General features: G+C 34.7%; 4 protein-coding genes across 8 annotated transcripts; 2 read left to right on the top strand and 2 right to left on the bottom strand.

Moving 5' to 3' along the window:
* Positions 1-433: 433 nt before the first annotated feature.
* LOC121805376 (CLK4-associating serine/arginine rich protein-like) lies at positions 434-5172 on the bottom strand. Of its 5 annotated transcripts, none has more exons than XM_042205195.1 (13): positions 4831-5172; positions 4486-4524; positions 4253-4401; positions 4014-4089; positions 2764-3046; positions 2567-2676; positions 2411-2458; positions 2128-2337; positions 1783-1884; positions 1538-1671; positions 1250-1385; positions 750-917; positions 434-667 (listed from the first exon to the last, which is right to left on the bottom strand). In XM_042205195.1, exons 1-13 carry the CDS (start codon positions 5025-5027, stop codon positions 643-645), a joined length of 1677 nt encoding a protein of 558 aa, XP_042061129.1. In that variant the 5' UTR covers positions 5028-5172; the 3' UTR covers positions 434-642. The 5 variants fall into 5 exon arrangements, with proteins under 5 accessions (XP_042061129.1, XP_042061127.1, XP_042061128.1 ...); XM_042205193.1 differs by having other exon boundaries at positions 750-920; positions 4831-5169; XM_042205194.1 differs by having other exon boundaries at positions 750-920; positions 1538-1668; positions 4831-5168.
* A 3442-nt stretch (positions 5173-8614) lies between these two features.
* On the top strand, positions 8615-11719 carry LOC121804103 (protein FAR1-RELATED SEQUENCE 5-like). The gene is made up of 5 exons (XM_042203644.1): positions 8615-8810; positions 9254-9813; positions 9910-9986; positions 10250-10686; positions 10773-11719. The coding sequence occupies exons 1-5, from the start codon at positions 8615-8617 to the stop codon at positions 11717-11719; spliced, it is 2217 nt and encodes a 738-aa protein (XP_042059578.1).
* Positions 11720-13860: 2141 nt separating this feature from the next.
* LOC121804104 lies at positions 13861-14894 on the bottom strand. Its single transcript, XM_042203645.1, has 4 exons — positions 14677-14894; positions 14497-14580; positions 14128-14238; positions 13861-14040 (listed from the first exon to the last, which is right to left on the bottom strand). The coding sequence occupies exons 1-4, from the start codon at positions 14755-14757 to the stop codon at positions 13861-13863; spliced, it is 456 nt and encodes a 151-aa protein (XP_042059579.1). The 5' UTR covers positions 14758-14894.
* Positions 14895-23414: 8520 nt separating this feature from the next.
* LOC121804105 lies at positions 23415-24909 on the top strand. Its single transcript, XM_042203646.1, has 2 exons — positions 23415-24362; positions 24838-24909. Exons 1-2 carry the CDS (start codon positions 23415-23417, stop codon positions 24907-24909), a joined length of 1020 nt encoding a protein of 339 aa, XP_042059580.1.

Below are 24909 nucleotides of genomic sequence, written 5' to 3' on the forward strand. Positions count from 1 at the left end.
CTCTAACGTCCTTTACTCTCTTCATCTCTTTACTTTTTTCATTTCCTAGTTTATTTTTTCTTTACTTGACTCATTTAACACAATTTTTCTTAAATTGCTTGCCGAAGATAAACACATCTACTAATGTAAAACGAAGGGAGTACTATTTCTTAATATATGATCAATTATTGACGTTTAGAAAACGTAATGTATTTAAAAATAATAAGTCCAATATAAAAAAAATGCTAACAAAGTTTGTTTATTTTAAAAGCTCGACACAGAATTTGTCAAAAAAAATATTTATTTGTTAAATCCCATTAAAATTTAATAATTTCGGAGACATTAAAATTTGCTTTTATAGAAACAAAAGAACAGTTAGAAATTTGCAAAAAAGCTGCATAGTTCAATCATGAATAATTGAAAAAGCAGTTCCTAAAAATACAATCCACCAAAATAAACAAAATACTAGCACTAATAATTTTAGATAATAAACAAAATACTTAATGTTTTACATAATTATGTGTGTTCAGCCGATATAGAAAAGCAGATGATCACAGGTACAGATTCATATTTTAACATGCTACCTAAATCACTGCAATAAAATTTGACAAACCAAAATGCAGATGACAGAATCCTTGATGCATTCTCAAAGCTGATTTACTTTCAATACCTTGTCCGCCTTATTCCCCTGCAATGTTAGACTAGACTGATGAGGCACCGAAATCGGATAGTTGAGATATTAATTTAACTCAGTCCAGCTATCATTGTACCGTGGAGATTTAGAGCGGGAGTAGGAACGGAAACTTGAGTAGGAGCGACAAGGAGAACGGGATCTTCGGGGAGAACGAGAAGGTGAGTGTGAATGAGAGCGAGAGCGAGAGCGTGAATGGTGTCTCTGCATATACCTTCCCTTGCTTGGACTCCGGCTTCGCCTGTACCTTCTGGAACAGAAGACACACAACTGGAAACTCTCAGCCATGTTCGTTTCACATAAAAAGCAGAAGACAACAAATCACAACAAAACTTGGGAGAGAGTAAGATTGATAGAATGATTATATCACACATATTTCCTATTAATTTGCATGTGTAATTCAGTAGCCCAACTCCAACCTCTCACACGGAATAGCCAACGCAGGATATTATATCAGAAGCGTATCAAACACTAAGGAAAATACAATTTCATGGACCAAAAAGAAAAAATTAAAAGCAAGTGCTCAGACATCAAAAGGCAACAGCCACAAAAATTAACTTGAATCTGGAAAAATGTAACCTGGGAGAGCGGCTATTGCTTCTACTTCGACTCCGGTGCTGATATCTGCTCAATCGAGTAGTTTCTGCAAGTTTTTTAAGCCTCTGCTGCTCTTGTTCTCTTTTTTTAGCCATCTCAACTGCAGTGTCTTTTTTAACTGCAAAAGGTAGTGATGCAACATTTAAATTGTTTAAACATGCAGAACAAACTAAGGGGAGATTTCATATGCTCTCTCTGTTTTTGACAACACCACCGGATGGTAGTGGAGTGAGGGCTTCACTTCAAGAATCAGCATCAAGAAAATTATACTTTGTTTGTTTAGTTGTTTGTCCATGATCCTTTTAAGTCGTTCCTGAGGTGTTTCCTTCTTCTCCCCTAGTTGCTTAGAGAGACTTCCACTAGTAGTTGCTTTGTTCAACTTTGCTGGTGCAGAGGATAGGCTGCTAATAGTTGTGACAGATTCAGCCATTGAATCTTGAACTAGTATGCATTCAATACAAGAGAACCCTTTTTTTTTTGGGGGGGGGGGGGGGGGGGTACGCAGAACATAATACCTTTGTGTGGTTTTCAGTAGTTTTTCTTTTCTATCTTTGTCAAGGGATACACCTGAAGCAGGGTCCACGTGCAGAGCCTCAAGTATATGACCAGATGGTGGCCTGCAGCAAAAGAGAAGTATTAGAAACACATTTTCCTGTGACATCTCCAACGCAGTCATATAATGTCCATTCAGGGAAACAGAGCTTCAAAAGGAAGCTCCCTTCCTCATCTCCCAGGCAAGGAGCTTGCAACTTAACAATGATCTACTATAAGCCACAAACAGTTTGTTCCAGGTAACAAAAATGTAGGCTAAGCAGCAGCAGAGTAAAGTCTGTCAAGAATTAAAGGTCAAGTGCTCCGACCGGTTCAATGCATTGATTTGAGATGGAGGAGATGGTGGTGGAGAATATCCTTCCAGCTTTTGCTCCTTCCCATCACCCGAGCCCCCAAATTCAGTAATATACTCTATTTTTGGACCACTATCTTTACTTCGGTGAGTATCATCAGGGTGCATTCCATGTGCATAGCGCCTAGACTGTGAAGGAGAGTATGATCGAGATCTTGATCTTGACCTACCAATAAAAATAAGGTAATTAAATAGTTATCCATAATGGTTAATTTCAAGGTTAAATTGGCTATACTTACCTCCTAGAACGTGAGTAAGCTTCATAAGTAGGACTGCGCCTAGAGTCCCTAAAATAAGGAAGACGATACTTTAAGTTAAGCAAAGATTTTTCACATAATAATACAAGAGCGTGCATCGCTGCAATCTAAGTGGCAAAAGAAACTTTTAGCAGTTACCTGTAGGGATCATTATGAAGAACTCTAGTTCCAGTAACACGAGCAGCTTCTCTTTCCCTCTCTCTATCAGTCTGGGAGGCTCTCCTTCTCTCCTTGCGGCTCAGCTTCCTCTGCATATACACCATAACACGGGATATATATTTAAATGCCTGACTTAGTTATTGCCCAGCTTTCATCCAATTATCATAAGAACTTACAATTGAAGGATCCCCTTTGATAACTTCTTTCTGCCTTCTTGCCTCCTCTTTAGCCTTTTTATCCATATATAAAAGCCATCCATACCTCTTTACTCCAAATTCCTTAGCAATTGACTCCATTGCTTCATCATTACTATCATCACTATTGAAATCTTCCTCCTCATCTTCGTCATCATCTTCGTCACCATCCGAAGACTGAAGATCTTCTTGTCCATCTCCATCATATGAAAAGCCAACTTGAGAATATGATCCTTTATTTGCTGGAGGCTGAGCCACATGAGGTCTATTTCCATTGCAGTTGTCAGACATTGGTCAAAAACCCAAAAGAACATGTCACAGATAGACACGCAAATACAAAACCAAGTTAATATAACAGGTAATATCCAGCAAAGAGCCGAAAACATGGATATGGCAATTATATATTAAAATCAAAGTCCTAGATAAAGCAGTGTTGTTAGGGTCGCGGGGCGCACCGGGTCGATGGGGTGAAAATTCGGGTCGCGGGTCGACGGGGTCGAGAGACCCACAAAGCTAGGTTAATTTTTTTGCCTTTTAATATTAAATAAAATAAATATATTGCTCTAATGTTTATAATATATCAAATAATATAAATGTAGACGCAATTCATGTGAATAGAGATAAAATGGAAAATAGAAATGATCAAAATATCAAAACAATTCATAAGTCATAACACAATAAATAATTGAAACCATTGTCTGAAAATATCAAAACAAAGGAATATATGAAGGGTGGTAGAAATAGATCTTTGAATTGTTTATTTGTTTAGAAGTGAAGAGGCCGAATTCTAAAGTGTAGAAAGTAGGTTTGAAAAGTTTGATGTGGTGCATGCATATATATAGAGAATTGTGATTGAGAGAGTCAGAAAACATGTGAGAGATTTGAGAAAATCAGAGATAGCATGTGTTTAGGGCGACCCAGGCGACTCACTCGACCCACTATACCCAGCCAACCCAGCGGCGACCCTGTATCTCGATCGGCCCACCCATGTTAGGGCGGTGATGGTCTCGACCCAGGCGACCCGGGCGATCCGAGCGACCCGAACGACATTTTGACAACACTGAGATAAAGTAAGAAGGTAAAACTTACCAATCTCCCAAAACAAAATAACCATACTGACATTTTGTTAACATATGAAATCGATATTGCAACTAAATGTGACATAGAGTCTTAACTCTTAAACCATATATGCCATGAAGCTTCACACACATATATTATGGGTACAACTGCACCTGTCAGATCCAAAAGTTGCAGTGAGCTTCGCCTCCATCTCTTGGTTAATATGTTGTAAACCCTCCTCATCGGCAACTGCAAAAATTTCCTGTTAGTATTCAAGAAAGTAGTTTCGACTTATCACGCAACATAAAAGGAGACATATTTTTTCTAAGAAAAAGTTGTTTACCTAAAGATGAAACACAACTTAAAGTAAAATAAAAAGTTGATTTGTACTATAAAACAAAAAAGTACCGACATCCTCTACGCCGATGTTTAATTAAGTCCCGATATCGCTCAAAATTAACAAACTCTTCTAACTCTTCCTCTTCTTCAGTTTTCTCTGGAGCCCGAGCTCGTCTGGAACCACTATCACGAATAAAGTCAAGAAGAGCCCGGCCATCAAATCTGAAAAGATAATGAGATATAGTTATTCTTCCGTTCATCAAGACAGCTAATGTTTTTGCATAGGTTGGAAACTAGTTGCATTACCTGTCAATCAAAACATCCTGCTTGCCGTTCCAAGGTATCCTATTTAGATTCCAACGAGTTAGGTCCATGAATTTACAAGCTAAATGAGAGGATGAAAAATATAATATCCATCATTAGCAATGACACAAGCAAAAACAGGTCTATACAACAAAAGCACCTAATTAAAGCTTCACAAAGAGAGATAACAATGATTTGAAAAAAAAAACAAAGCTAATAATAATGTGAATTAAAACAGTAATTACTGGATTGAACACATTTGCGTATATAAACCGAGAGAAAGGGGCAGATGATAATAAAATAAAAATAAAAATTACAATAAAATTAGGGGAAATGCGGAAATCGTACATGCCCTGCTGATCTTGGGTGGCGTGGTAGAGGGCGTCGTCGCGGAGGATGCGGCAGCGGGATCCAACGGCCTGGATTGACTGCTGGGGATCGCCGCGCCTCTTAGCAAGGTAAATGGCGCGGCGCTGAGCACGCTTGCGAGCTGCGTCCATCATGTCGTGGACCTTCTTCTCTGACCTCCGTGCCTCGTGCCACATGACGTCTGATTCAGTATTCAGTCCGATCAAAAATCGATTTTGGAGATGAACCCTAGAATCCCTAAATTTGATGAGACATAAATTGGTGATGAATATATAAGCCTACTTAACTCGTATTCCACTTTTGGTTTGTTTCTTCTTTGTTTATTTTCAAAATACAAGTATTTTAGTCGTAAAACACAGGCATTTAGAATGGTAATGCATAATTTTTAAAATAAGAGAAAAGAGAAGGGTAGTTAAAATAAAGTAAGCGTATAATATGAACTATATTATTATTAATGTTTAATATTGGGTTATTTTTACAAAGCAGAAAAATGTTTTTATTTTTATAGGATGGAGGGAGTAATAAAACATAGAAATATGTGAAAAAATAAAAAAAATTTATGTATATTTGAAATGACACGGGAATTAATACACAATTCGTAAAGTAAGAGAGAAAAGGAGAAGGATAATTAAAATAGTGTTAGTGAACAGTGAGACTCTCATCATTATTAGTGTTTAATGAATTGTAATGGTGGGCAATAATGATATAAATTATATATAAAATTGATTTATATGGGTAAAGAGAGATAACTTTCCATAAATGTAAATGAACTACTTTTATGAGACTAACAAAAAAATGAAAGAACTCATATTTTTATGAGACGGAGAGAGTAATAGTAACAGATAAAAGTAGTTATCTCTTTGTCCCTAAGTGACACATTTTCTTTGCTGGGATATTTCGCTTTAGATGACAGACTACTCCATCCATCTGTTATTATTTGTAGTATCCTTTTCGGTCCATCCATCAATACTTGTCACACTTACTTTTTACTACAATTGGTAACTAACATACGGACCTCACATTCTACTAACTCTATCCCGGTCACATTTTATTATAAAATTAATATATAAAAGTAGCACTCACATTTCACCAATTTTTTCTATGAGAAATTTCGGAATAATGGGTTAAATTCGCTGATCTTTCGTAATTAGGGATTCGATTAGCTGACCTTTCGTAATTTGGGATCGAGACATGCGTATTCTTCAGAATAAGGGATTTGTGATATTTTATCTTATTTATGTTCTTTTTTAATATTATTTCCCTCTAACCATTTATCAATTGCCTAAATTACCCCTTCAAATTTTTACCTAAATTCTACTTCATAAAAAATTCAGCTACCTAAATTCTACTTCACAATAAATTCAGCGCCGTTTCTGTCCCAAATCACCCGCCTTTTTTATTCCAAACCTACCTCCACTCTTCACTGCCTTCATCGCCTTTTTTCCTCGCTCCAGACCAGTTTCCATCCTCTTTCACCGGTGTCTCCACTGTTTGCCGCCTCCGCCTCTACCTTTCTCTTCCGTCTCTTTAACACAAAATAGTTATGATTCTGTAAGGAATTCAAACTACACATATACATATTTCTGTTTCTGTATATGTAATATGTATATGTACATGGTTTTTGTTTTGCATGTCATATATACATGTCTCAAAAGTATAGATATTGATAGTACATTAGTGTGTTGCTATTAATTTGCTTACGTAATTGGAAATTTTGACATGCAATTGTTTGAAATTTTATGCTGCAGAATACATATATATGTACACATTTGTTTATAGGGTTGCGTTAAAGACAGAACCATTCTTAAGTGTAGAACATAGAACTCTACATATTTTATTCATTGGATGAGGAAAAAATGACGGTCAAGATTAAAAATCATACATATTAGACTATGTTTTCACGACATTCCGGACTCAACATGTGAAAAAACTAACATGTTGATGGAAGAATGAATGAAACGAAGAAGAGTCCATGCATGCTTTATTTTTTCACTTCTCTGCATTCACCCATTAATAATAGTTTTGGTTGTAATGGGAAGTTGTTGTGCAAATCAACACCATTGGATTAAAAGATCTAACGACCTCCGTTTGACATTTGTTCTACGTTTAAGAATGGTTCTACGTTTAAGAATGGTTCTACCTTGATCACAATCCTTTGTTTATATATATATATATATATATATATATATATATATATATATATATATATAGAGTTGTGATCAATGTCGAACCAATTTTAAAGTCCGAACTAGAGACCAAATCTGGGCCATTAGATCAAGTTTATTTGATGAGATGTGCTGCAATGTAAATTTTTCGGTCTTCATTACAAGCCCATTTTACTTCATTGTATAGGTTTATTACTTCATTCCGTACGTAATACCTTGAAACTACAACATGTTTTTACTTTCTTCCAGTAAGTTTTGAAATGATTCAACATATGTTTCATTTGAATTCATTGACCTGAATTTTTACTTTATTTACATTAAAAAATGCAATTTATTCAAGTGCGTTTATTACTTCATTCAGAAACGTTATTACTTCATTGGATAAGGTTTATACTTCATTCCAGTAGGACTTCAAATGCTTCTACACATACTTCATTCTAATAATTTATTACATCATTCCATGTGTTTATTACATCATATCAGCGTTGTGGCGGTGGTGATAGATACTGTAGAGAGAAAGAACGGCACGCGACGGCGAAACCGCATTTACGTACTGGAATGAAGTAATAATCATACTGGAATGAAGTAAAAACCTACTAGAATGAAGTAAAAACCTACTGGAATGGAGTTAAATCTTCGTAACATGTTAGTATAACTTATTTACCTTCGGATGAATTAAAATAGGCTCGTAATGAAGGCGAAAATAATTGATAAATTTGTGTCTCTCATCCATAAAAAACTAGATCTAAAAACCCTAATTTGGTATGGTTCGGTGGTTCGGTCTTTAAGAGTGGATTTGTGAATAATGGAACTCTATATATACATATATATATATATATATATATATAGGGTTTTGATCTATGCAAAACTAGATTTAAATACAGAAACGCAGAACAATATCATAATTAGGTCACTTTTAGGTCATAATTAGGTAATTTTTAGGTCATGCTAACAAAGCATGACCTAAAACGATCTTAGCATGACATTAAACCTAAATATTATAATATGACCTAAAATTGCTTAATTATGACCTTCCGTGTTTTTGTTAATTATTGACCATTAGATCATCTAATCCTAGGGCCAAGATTTGGTCTGCATTTCTGGATTTAAACACATACTTATTTTGATCATCTCCCTATATATATATATATATATATATATGTATATATAGGGAAGTGATCAATGTCGAACCAATTTTAAAGACCGAACTAGAGACCAAATTAGGGCCCTTCATTTTTTTGATCTTGTGGTTAGGATTAAATAGCAACTAACTTAATATTTTATTCAATAAACACTTGCTGAGGGGTATTTTAGGAAATCAATTCTTAACCTACATAACGTGGTTCTCTTTATCTTAATCTCTTTGAATTTTCACGCAATTTTCTTCAATTCTCTCGCAATTCACGATCTGCTCTGCGTCGATCTTCTTCAACCTGCCATCCACGATCTGCGTGGATCTTCTTCATTCCACGTTCAATTCAATTTCGCAATATTCACGTTCAATTCACGCTGCAGTGTTTCATTCGTTTCGGGCTCATCAAAAGCTGCTGGACCTTAATTCACAAATTCTGCTTCAATTTCTCAATATTCTGATTCTCATGGAGAATATCGATAGATTGGGATCTACTTCAACAAATTCTGCGGTTGAAGACGGATTAGGATCTACATCAACAGGATCTACATCGATCAATGATGGATCGATTATGAATGATCTTAGAAATCCAGGAGGCTATCTTTTTTATACGGATTCAAATTCGGATTCAGAGCCAGAATCAAATAATACCGCAGTTGAAGGTTGATGACTTTTTCTAATTGAGCAATGTGTTTTCTTCGATTTTTTTTCATGTTTATAGTGTAAAAAGATCAATAATGAAGTAAATGTCGAAAAAATGAGCTTAAAACTACGTTGGAACGTTGGAAAGTTGATCCATGTGCTTAAAAATAATGAAGTAAAACAGATTTTTTTTCATGTTTGTAGTGTATATGCGATCTGTACTCATAGTGAACTAAATTTTATTTATCCTGAAGTAATAACAAGTTAAAATGAACTTCTGTTCTTGGTGAATATTAAATGTTGATATTATTGTAGTGTATATGCGATCTGTACTCATAATGAACTAAATTGTTGTTACTATGAAGTAATAAATATTAAAACTGAACTTCTGTTCTTGTTTGAATGAATATGTTTTGTTTTGTTTAAATTTTCCACTAACAGTAGTTTGTATGTTTTATAACAGTGTCATACTTACCTGATTGTCCATCCCAGCTAAAGCCTTACATTGGACAGATTTTTCTTAGACTTGATGATGCTACTGAGTTCTATAATAAGTATGCACGACATGTTGGGTTTGACACTCGTAAACATGGATCAAAAAAGAAGGGAGATCATGTCACATGGTTGTATGTTGTGTGCAGTAGAGAAGGTCAGAGGAAAATGAAAATGCAAGGGCATGAGTCAAAACGTAGACGTTCTTCTAGGAAGTGTTTTTGCAAGGCTAAAATTGCTTTTAAGTTTTGTAAAGGAATTGGTTATGTTGTCAATCAATTTGATGAAATACATAATCATGATATGGTGGAGTTACGCCATAAGCGATTCATGAGGCTGAATTGCAACATTGACCTATTGCATCAGAAAATTATACTAGATTGTGCAAGTGCAAACATAGGCCCTACACTGACTTTTAAGTTACTGAATGAGGTTCTTGGCGGGCTGGATTATGTTGGTTGCACGGTTGTAGAAGTTAGAAACTATAGGCGCGACTTGAGAGCATATACTAGTGGGGCAGATGCACAAATGGTACTTAATGAGATGAGCCGGAAGAAAGAGAATCGTCCAGCATTCACCTATGATTTTGAGGTGAACTCTAAGGATATGCTCACTCGTCTTTTCTAGTGTGACCCCATTGCTAAGAAGAATTTCCATCTCTACGGTGATATAGTATCGTTTGACACAACCTATTCAACTAATAGGTACGAACAATAAGTTGTTTATAATGATATGATTATTGATGTGATCAACCTGCATATGCATGAAACATTTACTGAATTAATGCAATAACTCAACAGAATGTACTAGTAATAGTCAATAATGAATTAATAGTCCCCTGGAATGATGTGAGTGCAGAAGTATTTAGAAGTCTTACTAGGAGAGTAAAACTCTTAATGTCTGAAGTATTATACCTTACAGAATGAACTATTTATAACATCCTTTTTGATGAATTGATGTAATACAGGTACTGCATGATATTTGCACCGTTCACAGGAAAAGACAACCATGGGAGACCTGTAGCATTTGGTGCAGGCTTATTATCTAAAGAAAATGCTGATTCCTTCACATGGTTGTTTGAACGTTTTGTCAAATGTATGGGTTCTGCACCAAAATTGATCATTACTGATCAGGATTTGGGAATGAAGGTTGCTGTGGAAAGAGTCCTTGTTGATACAAGACATCGATGGTGCATGTGGCACATCATGTTCAAGGTTGTGGAAAAGTTACCAAAGAATCTACTTGGCAATGAAGACTTGAAAAAGGAGTTAAACAATAGTGTGTGGTCTGAGTTGATAGAGCCTGAAGAATTTGATGAAGAATGGAATAAAGTAATGGAAAAATATGGGCTTAAGGACAATGAGTGGTTTTCCTCGATGTTTGCCTCACGAAAATTTTGGGTATGTATCCTTCTTTGGAAACATATTTTCTATATGCTGAAGTATTTCTGTCATTATTCTGAAGTATATTTGTTAACTAATGAACTGCAGGTGCCTGCATTCTTAGGGATTTTCCAATGAGTTCACCAATAAAGACCACATCAATATCTGAATCTCAGAACATATTCTTCAAGAGGTACTCCAAGTCTCGTTCGAATCTTGTTGAATTTCTTATGAATTACAACAATGCATTGGATGGCCAAAGGAGCAACAACAATAGGCTAGAATACTTGGATTTTAACACAATTCCAACTTTGAAAACAAATTCAGCCCTCGAGAAGCATGCTTCGACAATATATAGTGATAGTGGTTTCAAACTAATTCAAAGTGAGATTGAGGAAGCAGTTGATAATGTCACTATGGTGAGAGTGTCAAACATTGGTGAGAATGAGATTTATGTAGTCAACGACAAGTTCTCGAAGAACTGGACTGTGTCCTACTCCACATCTTTTGATTCATATGCATGTAGTTGTAAGATGTTTGGGAGGATTGGGCTTGTATGCAGTCACATTTTTTGGGTCTTGAGAAACAAAAAAATGAAATTAATCCCTAATGAGTTACATGGAGGACGCTGGTTGAAGTCTAAATTTGTCAAGGCTGTGCATTGTGGGTTTGATGATGATATTGAAACATTTATTGTTGTGGATGAGACGAAGCAGGAGTATAGGGATAAAATTCGAGCATTTAGACAAATTATGGCTGAAGGAAGAAAAGAAGTACTTGGTGAGGGAAATGTGTTGTCAATTAGTGAAAAGAGATTAATGATTGAGAATTTTTATGGATCACATGTCCCTAGTCAAATAGATGTTCATCCGCCAGATGTCGTCAAAACCAAAGGTTGTGGTCGACGTCTTTCTCGGCTTGAGAAGGAAATGAGAGAGATGTCCAAGCCTGGTCGGAAATGTGGAAAATGCGGCGAGGTTGGTCGGCATGATTCAAGAAATTGTGATAAGATACAGGACGAGAATAACAAGAAAAAGAGGAGAAACCAATGTTGAAGCTGGTTGTTTTATTACTTCATTCAGATATTTTTGTTCTTCATTTTATTAGTTCTGTACTTTAGTCTTGTAGTTTCTTACTTCATTTACATTTTGAATTTGAATTTGTTAAAACTTTTTGCGAGCATAAAGAGAATAGACCGAAGTATTGTTATAATGGCTTATTTTTTCTTTATTATAATGTTTTTCTCAGTCTTACTTTGATATATTTTCCATTTGTGATTCACTTATCAATAATCAATAGATCTCAAAAATGAACTAAGATCTCTGAAATGAACGAAATATGGTGCCCAATGCAGCATTACAGGCTAATATTGAACAACATATAAAGAGGAAAATCCGATGTTGAGGCTAAATATCTGGATTTGGATAATTTACTTCAGTCGGATAATTATGTTCTTCATTCCCTTACTTCTGTACTTCAATCATGTTGTTTCTTACTTCATTTACATTTTGAATTTGTTTAGACTTTTTGCAAGCTTAAATAGAATAAACAAGATATATTGTAGGAATAGATTATTAGTCTAACTTTATATGAAATATTTTCCATTTGTCAATATATCATTGAAATAAACTAAGATTTCTGAAATGAACTAAATCTGTTACCCAATGCAGTAGTATAGACTAATAATGAACAACATTAAAACGCGTGGTACTTTATTCAATGCTCATAACAGATGTATGTCGAATACAAAATTTGATCTGCTAAAATGATCATTTCTTCTTTAAATATGCCGCAATCATTTTCTCGACATCAATTTCAATGTGTTTGCTTTCCTCTTTGTAATACGCTGCTGTAACAATTTTATTGTTGAAGGTTTCATGGCTATTTTCGGCTAACATCAGCGCCGAACAATATTTAGCCCTCAAGCTCTGAAGGACACCCCAACTTGATTTCTTCAAGCCACAATTCCAGCAACCTTCTCGCTCACCCTTGTACGTTTCCATATGCCGCATTAGAAATACTCCACAATCTTCAACGTTATCAACTGTCCTCCATGGCATTTTCAATCTCTGCATTTTGGAGTTGGACACTATCTTACAATATGTGTGGAGACCATTCTTGGTGAGGAAGTGACAAAAGTACAAAACAAATACATGTCATTTATAGTTGTGTGCATTCATATGTATGTATTATAAAATTCAAACATAAGAGAAGAATACGAACCAATGTTTCTGGAATGTGACCATAATTTATTGTTAGGTCATTGTCATCCCCGTTTGCAGAATTGTCTATTACAGCAATAGCATTTCTCTTGAAGCAAAAACAAACAGCATAATAATGCTGATTTGCACATATGGGGAACAACACCTATTGAATGAAATAAAAAGCAACATGAATGAAGTAATAAAGTATACAAATGAAGTACTATGAACAATCTGAAAATTGAAGTAACAGGTAACATGATTGAAGTAATATAGTGTACGAATGGAGTAACATGCATTATGAATGAAGTAATAAATTTTACGAATGAAGTACTATGAACAATCTGAAAAATGAAGTAACAGGAAACATGATTGAAGTAATATAGTGTACGAATGAAGTAACATGCATTATGAATGAAGTAATAAACTTTACGAATGAAGTACTATGAACAATCTGAAAAATGAAGTAACAGGCAACATAATGAAGACATAAATCAGACTTGAAGTAATACTAATGATGCTTGTACCGTGTTTACATCTTCCCATTTGAAATATTGTATTTCCTTCAACTCTCTGTCCAAGTTGTTACAGAAGTTTGCAATAATTGTGTTGACATCCATGGATTGAGGCTTTGTCACAATGGTGTACAACTGCATATTAATATTAATGTAGTTAGGATCCTCATAACATACAATCTTATTATATTTCAATAATTTGTACTTACACATGGGTACGTGGTGAAAAATAGCCGCCTTGCTGAGTACGATGATCGAAATTCCTCCATGTTGTTGAGGTAGGAAGCCCATGCATCTATAACGCCAACCACAATCAATTGCCGAGGTATCAAAAAACACATTTCCATCTTTGTAACTTTCACAACATCGTCGTCATAAACAAGTACTAATCTGCACATTATATAATACATGTTGGTATTTGACATTCTATTATTGGATATGTTAATTGTTTGATATAATCTTAGAAAACAAGAGACAATATTAGAAATCATACCTGTCTCTTTCATGTGTTACAAGAATCCAGTAATATGATTCCTTCTCATCTTTACTGAGCTTGTTTGTAATCTTAACCGGTCTGTCAGCGAATGGAGATCGCAATGCATGAGAAACAATTTTCTCTGTTCTAGTACGTACCTCCATTAGACCCTTCAAAGTTTTGATCTATTGTTTGCGATAAATAAATCACTTTTATATAAACAACATGAAGTAGATTATATATTATCATATTCTTAATTTGCACAGGATTACCTTGTTAGCATTGTAAACAATGACCTCAGTCCCTACCGGCTTACCAACTGGACCACTATCCATGAAATCATCATCATCCATGTCTATTTCCTTGTAAGCATCAATGACTGACTGTATTTCAGCAACCACATTAGCATTCTGTTCAACAAAATATAGATATAAGTATCATATAATTAGATAGTTCATTCAGACAGACGATTACTTCATTACAATTAAATATTACTTCATCCAAAATGAATAATTATGCATAGCATGCTGGGTTGACAATTGTAAACATGGATTGAAAAAGAAAAGGAATTATGTCACATGGTTGTATGTTGTGTGTTTTTGGAGGATGAAGAATTTTGTTTGTGGAATTTAGATTTATACCTTTACTCCATCATCCTTTGGCCCATTATCTGTATGCCATCTCACATTTGTTCCATGTTGAACTACACACGACGTATTAAAATCCTGGTAGTGGCAATACATCCATTCAAAAAATGATTCGTTTCAAGGAAGATTTACTTCATCATAAAGAATGCAAACTTCTAGCTATTGTCATATTACCTCTGCAACTAAATTAACTTCTAAGTTTCCCCTAAGTACAACATCAACACTGAAGTTTGCTGATCGAGTAACGTCTGCCATTGGTATATTATTTTCCTGCCAGTAGTATTATATAAACAGATAGTTCATTCAGACAGACGATTACTTCATTATAATTAATTATTACTTCATGATATAGGAGTTATACTTCTAGCTATTGTCATATTACCTCTGTCACTAGATTATATGGTTCATTCAGTGAGACATTTACTTCATCACAACTATATATTACTTCATCCAGAATAAATTTATACCTTTGCTCCATCATCTTTTGGCTCATTATCTGTATGCGATCTCATATTTGCTCCATGTTGAAATACACACGATGTATTGAAATCCTGGTAGTGGCAATACATCCATTCAAAAGATGATTCATTTCAAGGACAAATTACTTCATGATATAAGAGGTATACTTCTAGGTATTGTCATATTACCTCTGCCACTAGATTAACTTCTAAGTTTTCCCTAATTCCAGCATCAACATTAATGGTTGATGGTGGAATATCCTGCCAGTAGTGTTATATAATCATATGGTTCATTCAGTGAGACATTTACTTCATCACAACTTAATATTACTTCATCCAGAATGAATAAGAGGCAAGTACAGCTTCTTACCTTGTCCAAATCTTGGATAGGCATGAACTGCACAACATCAAAGATGTAGTTTCCGGGATCTATATCCCTTGTCGGTGTAGTATCAACCTGTATATAATAAACAACAATACAAACAAAACCCAATGAACAAGTAATCTTCATTTTAAAAACCCAAAATGGAAAAAGTCAGTTGGTTATAAAAACCATATAATACAACAAAAAAGTTTAGTTCATCCCAAATACAACAAAAACCACTAATGTGTTTTATAAATTACAACCCAATAACAAATCACTCCAACACAACATCACGATGCAGCCCATCGTCAACTTACGTTTCTTTCATGAAACTCAAATCCTAGATCAAAGGAAGGCCCTTCTGTTTGCCATTTCTTCCTTTGTTCTACTACCCTCATCACCTTCTCTACAGCAGCAATGAACTCTGGATTGTCGAGATCATCTTCTTCCATTGCTTGAGACATTGATTGGACATCATTCCCCTCTTCTTCTAGCTCCATCTCATGTAACCCCATCATCTTCATTGAGCATTTGGCTGCAACTTTAGAGCAGCCATCATTCTTTAGATCGTCTGCCCCATCTTCGAGCTCCTTCATCAGCTCCCCTAGGACGTCAGCAGCCTTTCCCATAAGGTTGACAACAGTACTTCTACGTTGGGCTGTCAGAGAGATATCTTTGGTCTTTGCCCTAGAGGAGGACACAGTATTCTCCTTGGCAGGTTCTTTAGACTTGTAGTTTCTTCTGGGGTCAAAGATGGGCTCCTCAATGCCTCTTCCAAATGGCCCAGGCTCAAGCTCCAATTTCTCACGTTCATGGATTAACGTGCTTGTCCAGCCTTTTATGGTTGGGAATGTTCTGGTAATAGGCCTCGATCGAAGCACAATCCTATCAACATAGCATGGCAGCAAAATGAAAGCTATCATTAGTAAAGTTCATATTTAAAATATATTTATTCAAGGTTAATAAATTATTGAATTTAAAACTTACCACCAGAAATGAAATTGGGCCAGTGAACGGTTTGTCCTTGTTTTGAGCCCAAGTCTTATGGGCATCGAGTAGGCTGTCAATGACATACCCACACCAGTTATATTCCTTGACATTATCAATGTCATGGATGACATCTTCAATCTGCGTGTGCAAGTACCCATCTCCCGAAGGATTGATCAAGATTGTATCAACCAAAATCAGGAATATCTTCCTGAACTTCTCCCCTCCACAGATATCACTTAACATCATATCTGTAAGCATCTTTGCACCCATGTTAGACCTCTTTCGACCAACAGATTCAGCAAGCTCGTTTATGAATTTGTTTTTCTTTTGATGTCCATTATCCTCTAACCTCAAACCACCATTTGGCAACCCTAAGGTAGCCCGCACATCATCATGCCCAATGTGTAGTATACCACGTTGGTATACTACACCGCATGTATCTTGATCAAAATGATCAAGAATCTCAAATGCGAGCTTCGCTGGTATATAGTTTAACTTGAAATGCAAAAGGCTGCAAAACCCCATATCCTCTACAACATCTCTCTGATCAACATTAAGCGATTCAATCGCTTCAACAAATTTCCTTGGTCCTCTCTTAAGACAGAGAACTCTCTGGGCAGAAGGTCTACTGGCATCACCTTTAGCATTTTTACGGGCAAACTTTTTAGCTTTCCCTTGTTCTTTTCTAGCATTATTCCCTTGTACCCCACTAGGTAAAGAACTTTTTGTTTCCCTCATTCTCTTTTTTGCCCGGCTTTCATCATTACCACCAGTTGTTTGATTCAAATTCATCATTTCTGAAAAAAAAGAACTATTTTAGTCAATGAATGAAATGGCAAGTTGTATTAAATCAAACCATAATGGCAGTTTTGGAATTTAACCTTTCAATTCATTAATTGGGGTAACGGTTTCCTGTATAGCCCTCAATTTGTTGTTGGTTGCATCAACATCATCATCATCAATGAAAAATACAATTAATACTAGTTAACTACATTCTGTTATCATCATCAATATTTTATTACAAAAAAAGCTCAGAATTCACGTTTTACCTTCCAGAGCTGCATCCAATATTGATATAGATAAACCTTTGGCTATATAAAACATACAACACATTAAAAATTAGACAACAGTCAAGGTCTAAGCACAGTAACTAGGTTATATGAAAACATGTTATTTCCATTACTTCATCTTATCAATTTACTACTTCATTAAAAAGAATATGTAGTTCATTTGTATGTGCAAACAGCACAGCAGTAAAGTTCAATCCTAAAACCCTAAACCCATACAACACAGTAAATATGTAGTTCATAATTAGAGTATGTTACTTCATTATTATGTTTTATTACTTCATTTTATCAATTTACTACTTCATAAGTTTATTTAGGTCATTGCAACTAAAATTTATTTTAAAACGAACCTTTGTTCGCTGTATGTTGCTGCTTATCATGCTTATATTTTGTCCTTCTTTCATCATTACAAAAATCACCACCAGATTTTTGCTTCAGATTTATCATATCTGAAAAAAAATAGGATTATTTTAGTCAATGAATGAAATGACATGTTGTATTAAATCAAACCATAATGGCAGTTTTGGAATTTAACCTTGCAGTTCATTAATTAGGGTAATGGTTTTCTGCATAGCCTCCAATTTCTTGTCGGCTGCATCAACATCATCATCATCATCAACAAAAAAATACAATTAATACTACTACATTCTGTTATCATCATCAATATTTTAGAACAAAAATAATAGAATATTTGGGGCATTTAGCTGCATCCAATATCAATAGAGATGAACCTTTGGCTATATAAAACATACAACACATTAAAAATTAGACAACGATCAAGGTCTAAGCACAGTAACTAGGTTATATGCAAACAGGTTATTTCCATTACTTCATCTTAACAATTTACTACTTCATTAAAAAGAATATGCAGTTCATTTAAATGTGCAAACAGCGCAGCAATTAAGTTTAATCCTAAAACACTAAACTCATACAACACAGTAAATAGGTAGTTCATAATTAGAGTCTGTTACTTCATTATCATGTTTTATTACTTCATTTTATCAATTTACTACTTCATAGGTTTTCACAGTAGGGCATGAAACTTCATTACTATATATTTACATACTAGTTAACTTCACATTTTAGTTGTGTGCACAGTTATATGCATTTATATGAGCTATAGTTATAGATACTACATTTCAGATTTACTTGCATTCTTCCTAGTTGGAGAGGAAGTTTTACCTATACATAACAACCACATAATTAATATACAACATATCATCCACAATTATAGATATGTCACTTGGAATACTATGTTACTTCATTATTAAGTGTTATTACTTCATTTTTAGAGTCTGTTACTTCAATATAATGTTTTATTACTTCATTTCAGTCATAAACCCTACTGTTTAAATAGAGCATTTATATTACTTCATCATCATAATTTATTACTTCATTTTATCAGTTTACTACTTCATCGAAAAGAATATGTAGTTCATTTGTATGTGCAAACAACACAGAAGTCAAGTTCAATCCTAATACCCTAAACCCACACAACACAGTAAATAGGTAATTCATAATTAGAGTCTGTTACTTCATTATCATGTTTTATTACTTCATTTTACAAATTTATTTTACTTCAATATCATAACTTATTACTTCATCTTAACAATTTACTACTTCATTAAAAAGAATATGTAGTTCATTTAAATGTGTAAACAACGCAGCAGTTAAGTTTAATCCTAAAACACTAAACCCATACAACACAGTAAATAGGTAGTTCATAATTAGAGTCTGTTTCTTCATTATCATGTTTAATCCAAAAACCCTAAACCCATACAATACAGTAAATAGATAGTTCATATTTAGAGTGTGTTAATTCATTATAACGTTTTACTACTTCATCTTACAAATTGACTACTTCATCAAACATAATATGTAGTTCATTTGAATATGCAAACAACACAACAATAGTATATCACATAACCAAATAGTATATTCAGTTAATATGTAGTTAACTTAATCATATGAATACAATATTTCATGCATCTATGCTTTAAATTCATTTTTTACCTTCTGTGTGAGGGATTTCAGAAGAAATACTTGCTTTCTTCTTTTGGGAAGTTTTACCTATACATAAGAAACACAGAATTAATATACAACATATCATCCACAATTATAGATAGTTCAATTGGAATGCTATGTTACTTCTTTAAATACACGATTAACTTCATTAAATATCAATTCAATACTTCAAAACAGATATTAAATCTATACTTCATAAAAATCAATATAGTACACTATATGCTCAATTTACTTCATTATATGTACAATATTTCAAAAAAAAAAGATTAGACTTCACTTTTTACCTTCTGGCACATAATTACTTCTAAGCATTTACATACATCGAGTTAGTGTATATTACTTCATTTAGCACATAGATAACTTCATGATATCAATTCAATACTTCACAACAACTAAGTTAAAGATAATAGGAAAACAGGTCAGTTGTGTTACCTCCATCATATAAGATTATTATATAATAAAATAGAATATGCAGTTCATTTGAATATGCAAACAATAATACAATTAAGTTCAATCCTAAAACGCTAAACCCATTCAACACAGAAAAACATAATATTATTATTTAGAGTTTGATACTTCATTATCTTAATTTATTACTTCATTTTAGTAATAAATCCTACTGTATAAACATGTCATTTATATTACTTCATTATCATAATTTATTACTTCATCTTACCAATTTACTACTTCATCTTACCAATTTACTACTTCATCTAATAGAATATGTAGTTCATTTAATGTGCAAACAACACAACATTTAAGTTAATCCAAAACCCCTAAATCCATACAACATGGTAAATAGATTGTTCATATATAGTGTCTATTACTTCATTATTATGTTTTATTACCTCATTTTACCAATTTACTGCTTCATAGGATTATACATTAGGGCTTTAACTTCATTTTATCAAATTACTACTTCATAACAAATAGTTTTTATACCTTTTTCCTCATCAATTTTTCTTCCAATAACTGTTGTCTTCTTTCGATAATATTTGAGTTCTGCATTCTCTAAAATCAGAAACAAATTTAAGAATTAGATGAAGTAAATTAAGAATAAGAACTCTGGAAAGGTTCACGGTCTATTACCTCCACCGGATGTTCTGCCAGAACGTAACTGGCGTCCACTGTTGGTCGACGACTTCCTTGTGTCAACCATTTCGAATGTTTGATTAATCGACGATTAATCGACTTCCTGGAAATGTTGACGATTTTAGTCCCGGTCGATGATTATCTCGTCGATTTGCAGAAGAGAAACTGTGGAATCCGTCGATTTGAAGAAGAAGAAGAAGAAGAAGAAGATAGAGAGAGAAATGACAATGAAGAGAAACGACGTGAATTAAATGAAACGAAAGAGAAACGGCGAAGAAAGAGGGAGAAATGAGAATGAAGAAAACGCGTGAATTGAATGAAGGCAAAATAGAAACACAGTGAATTGAATAAAGGCGAAAGAGAAACGCAGTGTGTGAAATTTTGAAGGCGAAAGAGGTGCGCGAAATTTTGAAGGCGAAAGAGGTGTGCGAAATTTTTACCCTAAATGGATTTTGACCAAAATACCCCTTGATTGAAGTAAATTGTCTACCTAATGAAGGAGTGAAATTAATAAAGCATGATCTAATCTCAGCCATTAAAAATTAGATCTAAGGGCTTAAATTTGGTCTCTAGTTCGGTCTTTAAGATTGGATTTGTGAATAATGGGACTATATATATATATATATATTTGTTTGACATTTTGTATAATTATGTTGAAAATTTTTATATGTTTAGTTCTTTTGTTATTTGGTAGGATGGATCACATAGATGAAATTGATGTTAGGGTTTGTATACTAGAAATCACCTTTCGAGTGATTGAATACTGTAAAACTCTATATTTTATTTTCCAATGAATGCAACAGATTATTTTTGTCATAATGTTGTTATGTTTTACATTTAATGGATGTTTATTGCATGTTTAAATGTATAAGCAACGTAACAAAGTCTAAGTCTTTGTTTTAGTAGACCGGTTGTGGGCGTCGTCCACTTTAAGGTAACACGGTCAGTTATGAACAAAGAAAAATAAGAATTTCACAACCTAGATAGGCTTAGACTACCTATCGTGAAAGGTTGCAATGTCAGTCCGCATATTTCTAAGCCTTACTGAAATAAGATGAGATTAGTGTGGTATAGCACTGAATTGGATCTAACAGCAAGACGAGTTTTTATGCTATCTACCGAAAGACGAGGTCTTGATAATTAATTTCTTAATCAATGTACGTTAGAATTGAGCATACAGTGTTGATTATGCACTACTTTGCTACCAAAAGGTGCAGGTTTTTCGCAACCCAAGAATCCAGGTATATTGGGTAGTGGTGATTAATATCTAGCAGTGCTAGGATTGCTATTATATTGAATCATGCGCGAGGTGAGTCTCGTTTGATAACGTCCACAAGAGGAGTTCGAAACAAGGTTTTATTATTCGGAACCTAGGTAGTTGGAGTTTGATTACTCTATGAATAATAAATAAGCGTTTCTTACCAAGTCCACTATTGGAGATAATATTATGTTAATTAATTAAGTCCATAGCAGACATTAATTAATTAATGGATATTTCTATCTTAAGCACGGGAAATAGATGACAAACAAATAGAAACCCGGAATACTTGTAATTTCGAAATTGGATGGGCAGTGCAATATTACTTCTGTAGTGGCTGCTCGTAATATTCCAATATAAGCTTATATTAAATTGTGGGTTCAATTTAATTAGTAAAAAGCTAACTGGGGGAGGTCATATCCAAATTCTTTGATAGATCCCTGACTGGGCCCAATATGTGACTAAATATAAATAGGAGAATAAAGGAGACAGAAAATACACTTGTATTTTATTACAAAATTTTCGTCCAGCTCCTATCCATCATAGGGGACGATTTTTGCTCTCTCCGTGAGCAGTTTCCGTCTTCTTTATTCAAGTCCTAGTATTCTGGTGAGATCAGCCCACACTGATACCATATTGCAGTCTGGGAACCAGTCAGAAGATCCGTGGTTTAGTACTCAAGATCTTCACATGGAGAAGACGCGAGCCATCTCCGATTCTTCAGTGAATTAACGAGGTAAATTGGCTAACTCCGTAGCAAGCGTGTTTTAGGGATTATTTGTGCTAAAGCATGTTTGAATTCAAGTTATGAGCATGATACATGTTAAAATTATGCGAATAGAATTTGTCTAAATAATCTGCTAAATAGATCAGAATTTTATATGATCCGTTTGTACGCACGCTTCCGTTGCCAACCCCTACAATTGATACTATTGATTGGGATAATATAGAAATTATTCCACTTGAAGAATCACAAATTGGTGCTCCCGAGAGCTTGATGGGTGAAGAAACAATGTTTGCTTTTGTTGGTCTAACCTTAGAGAAACCTAGTGATGCAGTAGAGAAAATGAATTCTGATCCAATTGTTGATGAGATAATGGACATAACAGTTGATGATCATATTCCTAATGAAGAGACTATATTTTATGATATGGAAGACCCTCCGATGGATGTTGGAACCGTATATGCAAATATGAATGATTTCAGGAGAGCAGTGAAGCAACATGTTATAAAGACTCAATTTGAACTAGGAACGGAGAAATCCAATCCAAATTTGTTCAGAGGCTTCTGCAAAGCAAAGAGTTGTCCATAGTCAATTGTTGCTAGGTTGATGAAAGAAGAAAAACATGTCAATGTATATTTGCTAACTTGTTAATAATGTGTACTGTTAATGTAGTTAATATATTTGCTCATTTTAATTATGTGTGCATTTCTAACAAATATATTTGTTTCCCTGAAATAGGTTACTTTGAATAAAGGTGAGCATTTTTGTTCATCCACTGGTAGTGTGAGTACTAAGATGGCATCGTATTATTAGGTTGGAGAAAAGGCAATCTTTTTTTTTAGAGAAAGATCCAAACATGGGAGCAAAGAAGTTGCAAAATGAGTTACAGGAGAAGTAAGTAACCACAATTAATTATTCAACTATATATGCTGGTATGCAGATTGCACGTGAAAAATTGTATGGAACATGGGAAGACAGTTTTGGAAATTTGTTTAACTTTAAGGCAATGGTTGAGCTTAAAATGCCAGGGAGCGTGGTTGAGATAGGGTTGAAAGAGACCGAAGATGGGGTGTACTTTCAAAGATTTTTTTGTTGCTTCAAGCCTAGTATCAATGGCTTCCTAAATGGGTGTAGGCCATATTTAAGTGTAGATGCAACGGCTCTTAATGGTAGATGGAATGGACAACTAGCTTCAGCAACAACATTAGATGGCCACAACTGGATATTTCCAGTTGCTTTTGGGTTGTTTGAAAGCGAGACCAATGAAGAATGGATTTGGTTTATGGAGCAGCTAAAGAGGGCAATTGGAAGTCCACCTCATTTAGCTATTTGTTCAGATGCATGCAAGGGGTTGGAGAATGCTGTGAAGGCAGTGTTTCCATTGGCAGAGCATAGAGAGTGTTTTTTCCACTTGATGAAGAATTTTTCTAAGAGGTTTCAAGGTCAAATTTTTGGACACATGTATCCTGCAGCTAGGACATTTTGTCCAATTTATCATGAACACCTAATGCGCAAGATGTACGAAGCACATGACAGAGTGCAACCCTTCTTAGAGACATATCACAGACTACTCTGGATGAGGAGCAAATTTTCTGAAGAGATCAAATGTGATTATATTACAAACAATATTGCAGAAGTATGGAACAGGTGGGTGAAGGACCTTAAGGACCTTCCAATAGCCGAGCTAGTTGACAGTCTGAGATCGAAGTTCATGGAACTCTATGCAAGGAGGAGAAATATAGGTGAAAGATTGGAAGGCCACACTATGCTTCCAATTGTTGTTCGTCATCTCAATGTTCTTAGTAGAAAGTTGGGCCAATTGAAAGTTAAAGTAGGTGGCATGGGTGAGGCAGAGGTGACTGAGATCACAGATAGACACAAGGTAATTAGACATGTGGTGGATCTTGAGCAACACACTTGCTCATGTAGGTCGATGCCCACATGCATTAGTAGTGATAACTTCACGTAGAAATCCTAAAATGGAAGATTACCTACATCCTTATTTTTCAGTGAGTTTATTTACGCTAGCATATGCAAGGGTAATTAGCCCATTTACTGACAAGTCTCAATGGCCTAGCATGAACCTTGCTTCAAGGTGTTACCTCCTTTGCATAAACGAGCTCCGGGGAGACCGAGGAAAAATAGAATACCAGGATGCTTGGAAGGTAAGGGAAACAAATCTAGGATAAAAGGAATGTGGCAGGTCCAATGTATGCAATGCAAAGAATTTGGTCATATGGAATCATCAGCTAACTGTGTTTTTAATGGAACAAAGAAAAGGTAATTACTTGGAGTTGCATCTTACTCTTTATTTTATTATCTCAATCTTATTTTTGTTTTATTTACTTGAGTTGCAGGAAGAGTCGTGCAAAGGGACGACCTTTAGGTGGGATGCATGCCAGTGCATGCCAAAGGCAGGAGGCAGTTGA

The sequence above is a fragment of the Salvia splendens genome, chromosome 5 (genome assembly GCF_004379255.2).
Source record: "Salvia splendens isolate huo1 chromosome 5, SspV2, whole genome shotgun sequence".
In the NCBI taxonomy this organism is placed as follows: domain Eukaryota; kingdom Viridiplantae; phylum Streptophyta; class Magnoliopsida; order Lamiales; family Lamiaceae; genus Salvia; species Salvia splendens.

Excerpts from the sequence above, each read along its gene's own strand:
- LOC121804105 (XM_042203646.1), top strand. The coding sequence starts at position 23,415 with ATGCAGATTGCACGTGAAAAATTGTATGGAACATGGGAAGACAGTTTT. Across the intron at positions 24,363-24,837 it reads AGATCACAGATAGACACAAG|GAAGAGTCGTGCAAAGGGAC; the intron begins GTAATTAGACAT and ends CTTGAGTTGCAG.
- LOC121804103 (XM_042203644.1), top strand. The coding sequence starts at position 8,615 with ATGGAGAATATCGATAGATTGGGATCTACTTCAACAAATTCTGCGGTT. Across the intron at positions 9,814-9,909 it reads GTGGGGCAGATGCACAAATG|TGTGACCCCATTGCTAAGAA; the intron begins GTACTTAATGAG and ends CGTCTTTTCTAG. Across the intron at positions 9,987-10,249 it reads ACAACCTATTCAACTAATAG|GTACTGCATGATATTTGCAC; the intron begins GTACGAACAATA and ends GATGTAATACAG.
- LOC121804104 (XM_042203645.1), bottom strand. The coding sequence starts at position 14,757 with ATGGCAGACGTTACTCGATCAGCAAACTTCAGTGTTGATGTTGTACTT. Across the intron at positions 14,581-14,676 it reads AAGTTAATTTAGTTGCAGAG|GATTTTAATACGTCGTGTGT; the intron begins GTAATATGACAA and ends TGCCACTACCAG. Across the intron at positions 14,239-14,496 it reads CAAAGGATGATGGAGTAAAG|TCAGTCATTGATGCTTACAA; the intron begins GTATAAATCTAA and ends GCTGAAATACAG.
- LOC121805376 (XM_042205193.1), bottom strand. The coding sequence starts at position 5,027 with ATGTGGCACGAGGCACGGAGGTCAGAGAAGAAGGTCCACGACATGATG. Across the intron at positions 2,677-2,763 it reads TCAAAGGGGATCCTTCAATT|AGGAAGCTGAGCCGCAAGGA; the intron begins GTAAGTTCTTAT and ends GTGTATATGCAG. Across the intron at positions 1,386-1,537 it reads CAAACAACTAAACAAACAAA|TTAAAAAAGACACTGCAGTT; the intron begins GTATAATTTTCT and ends TACCTTTTGCAG.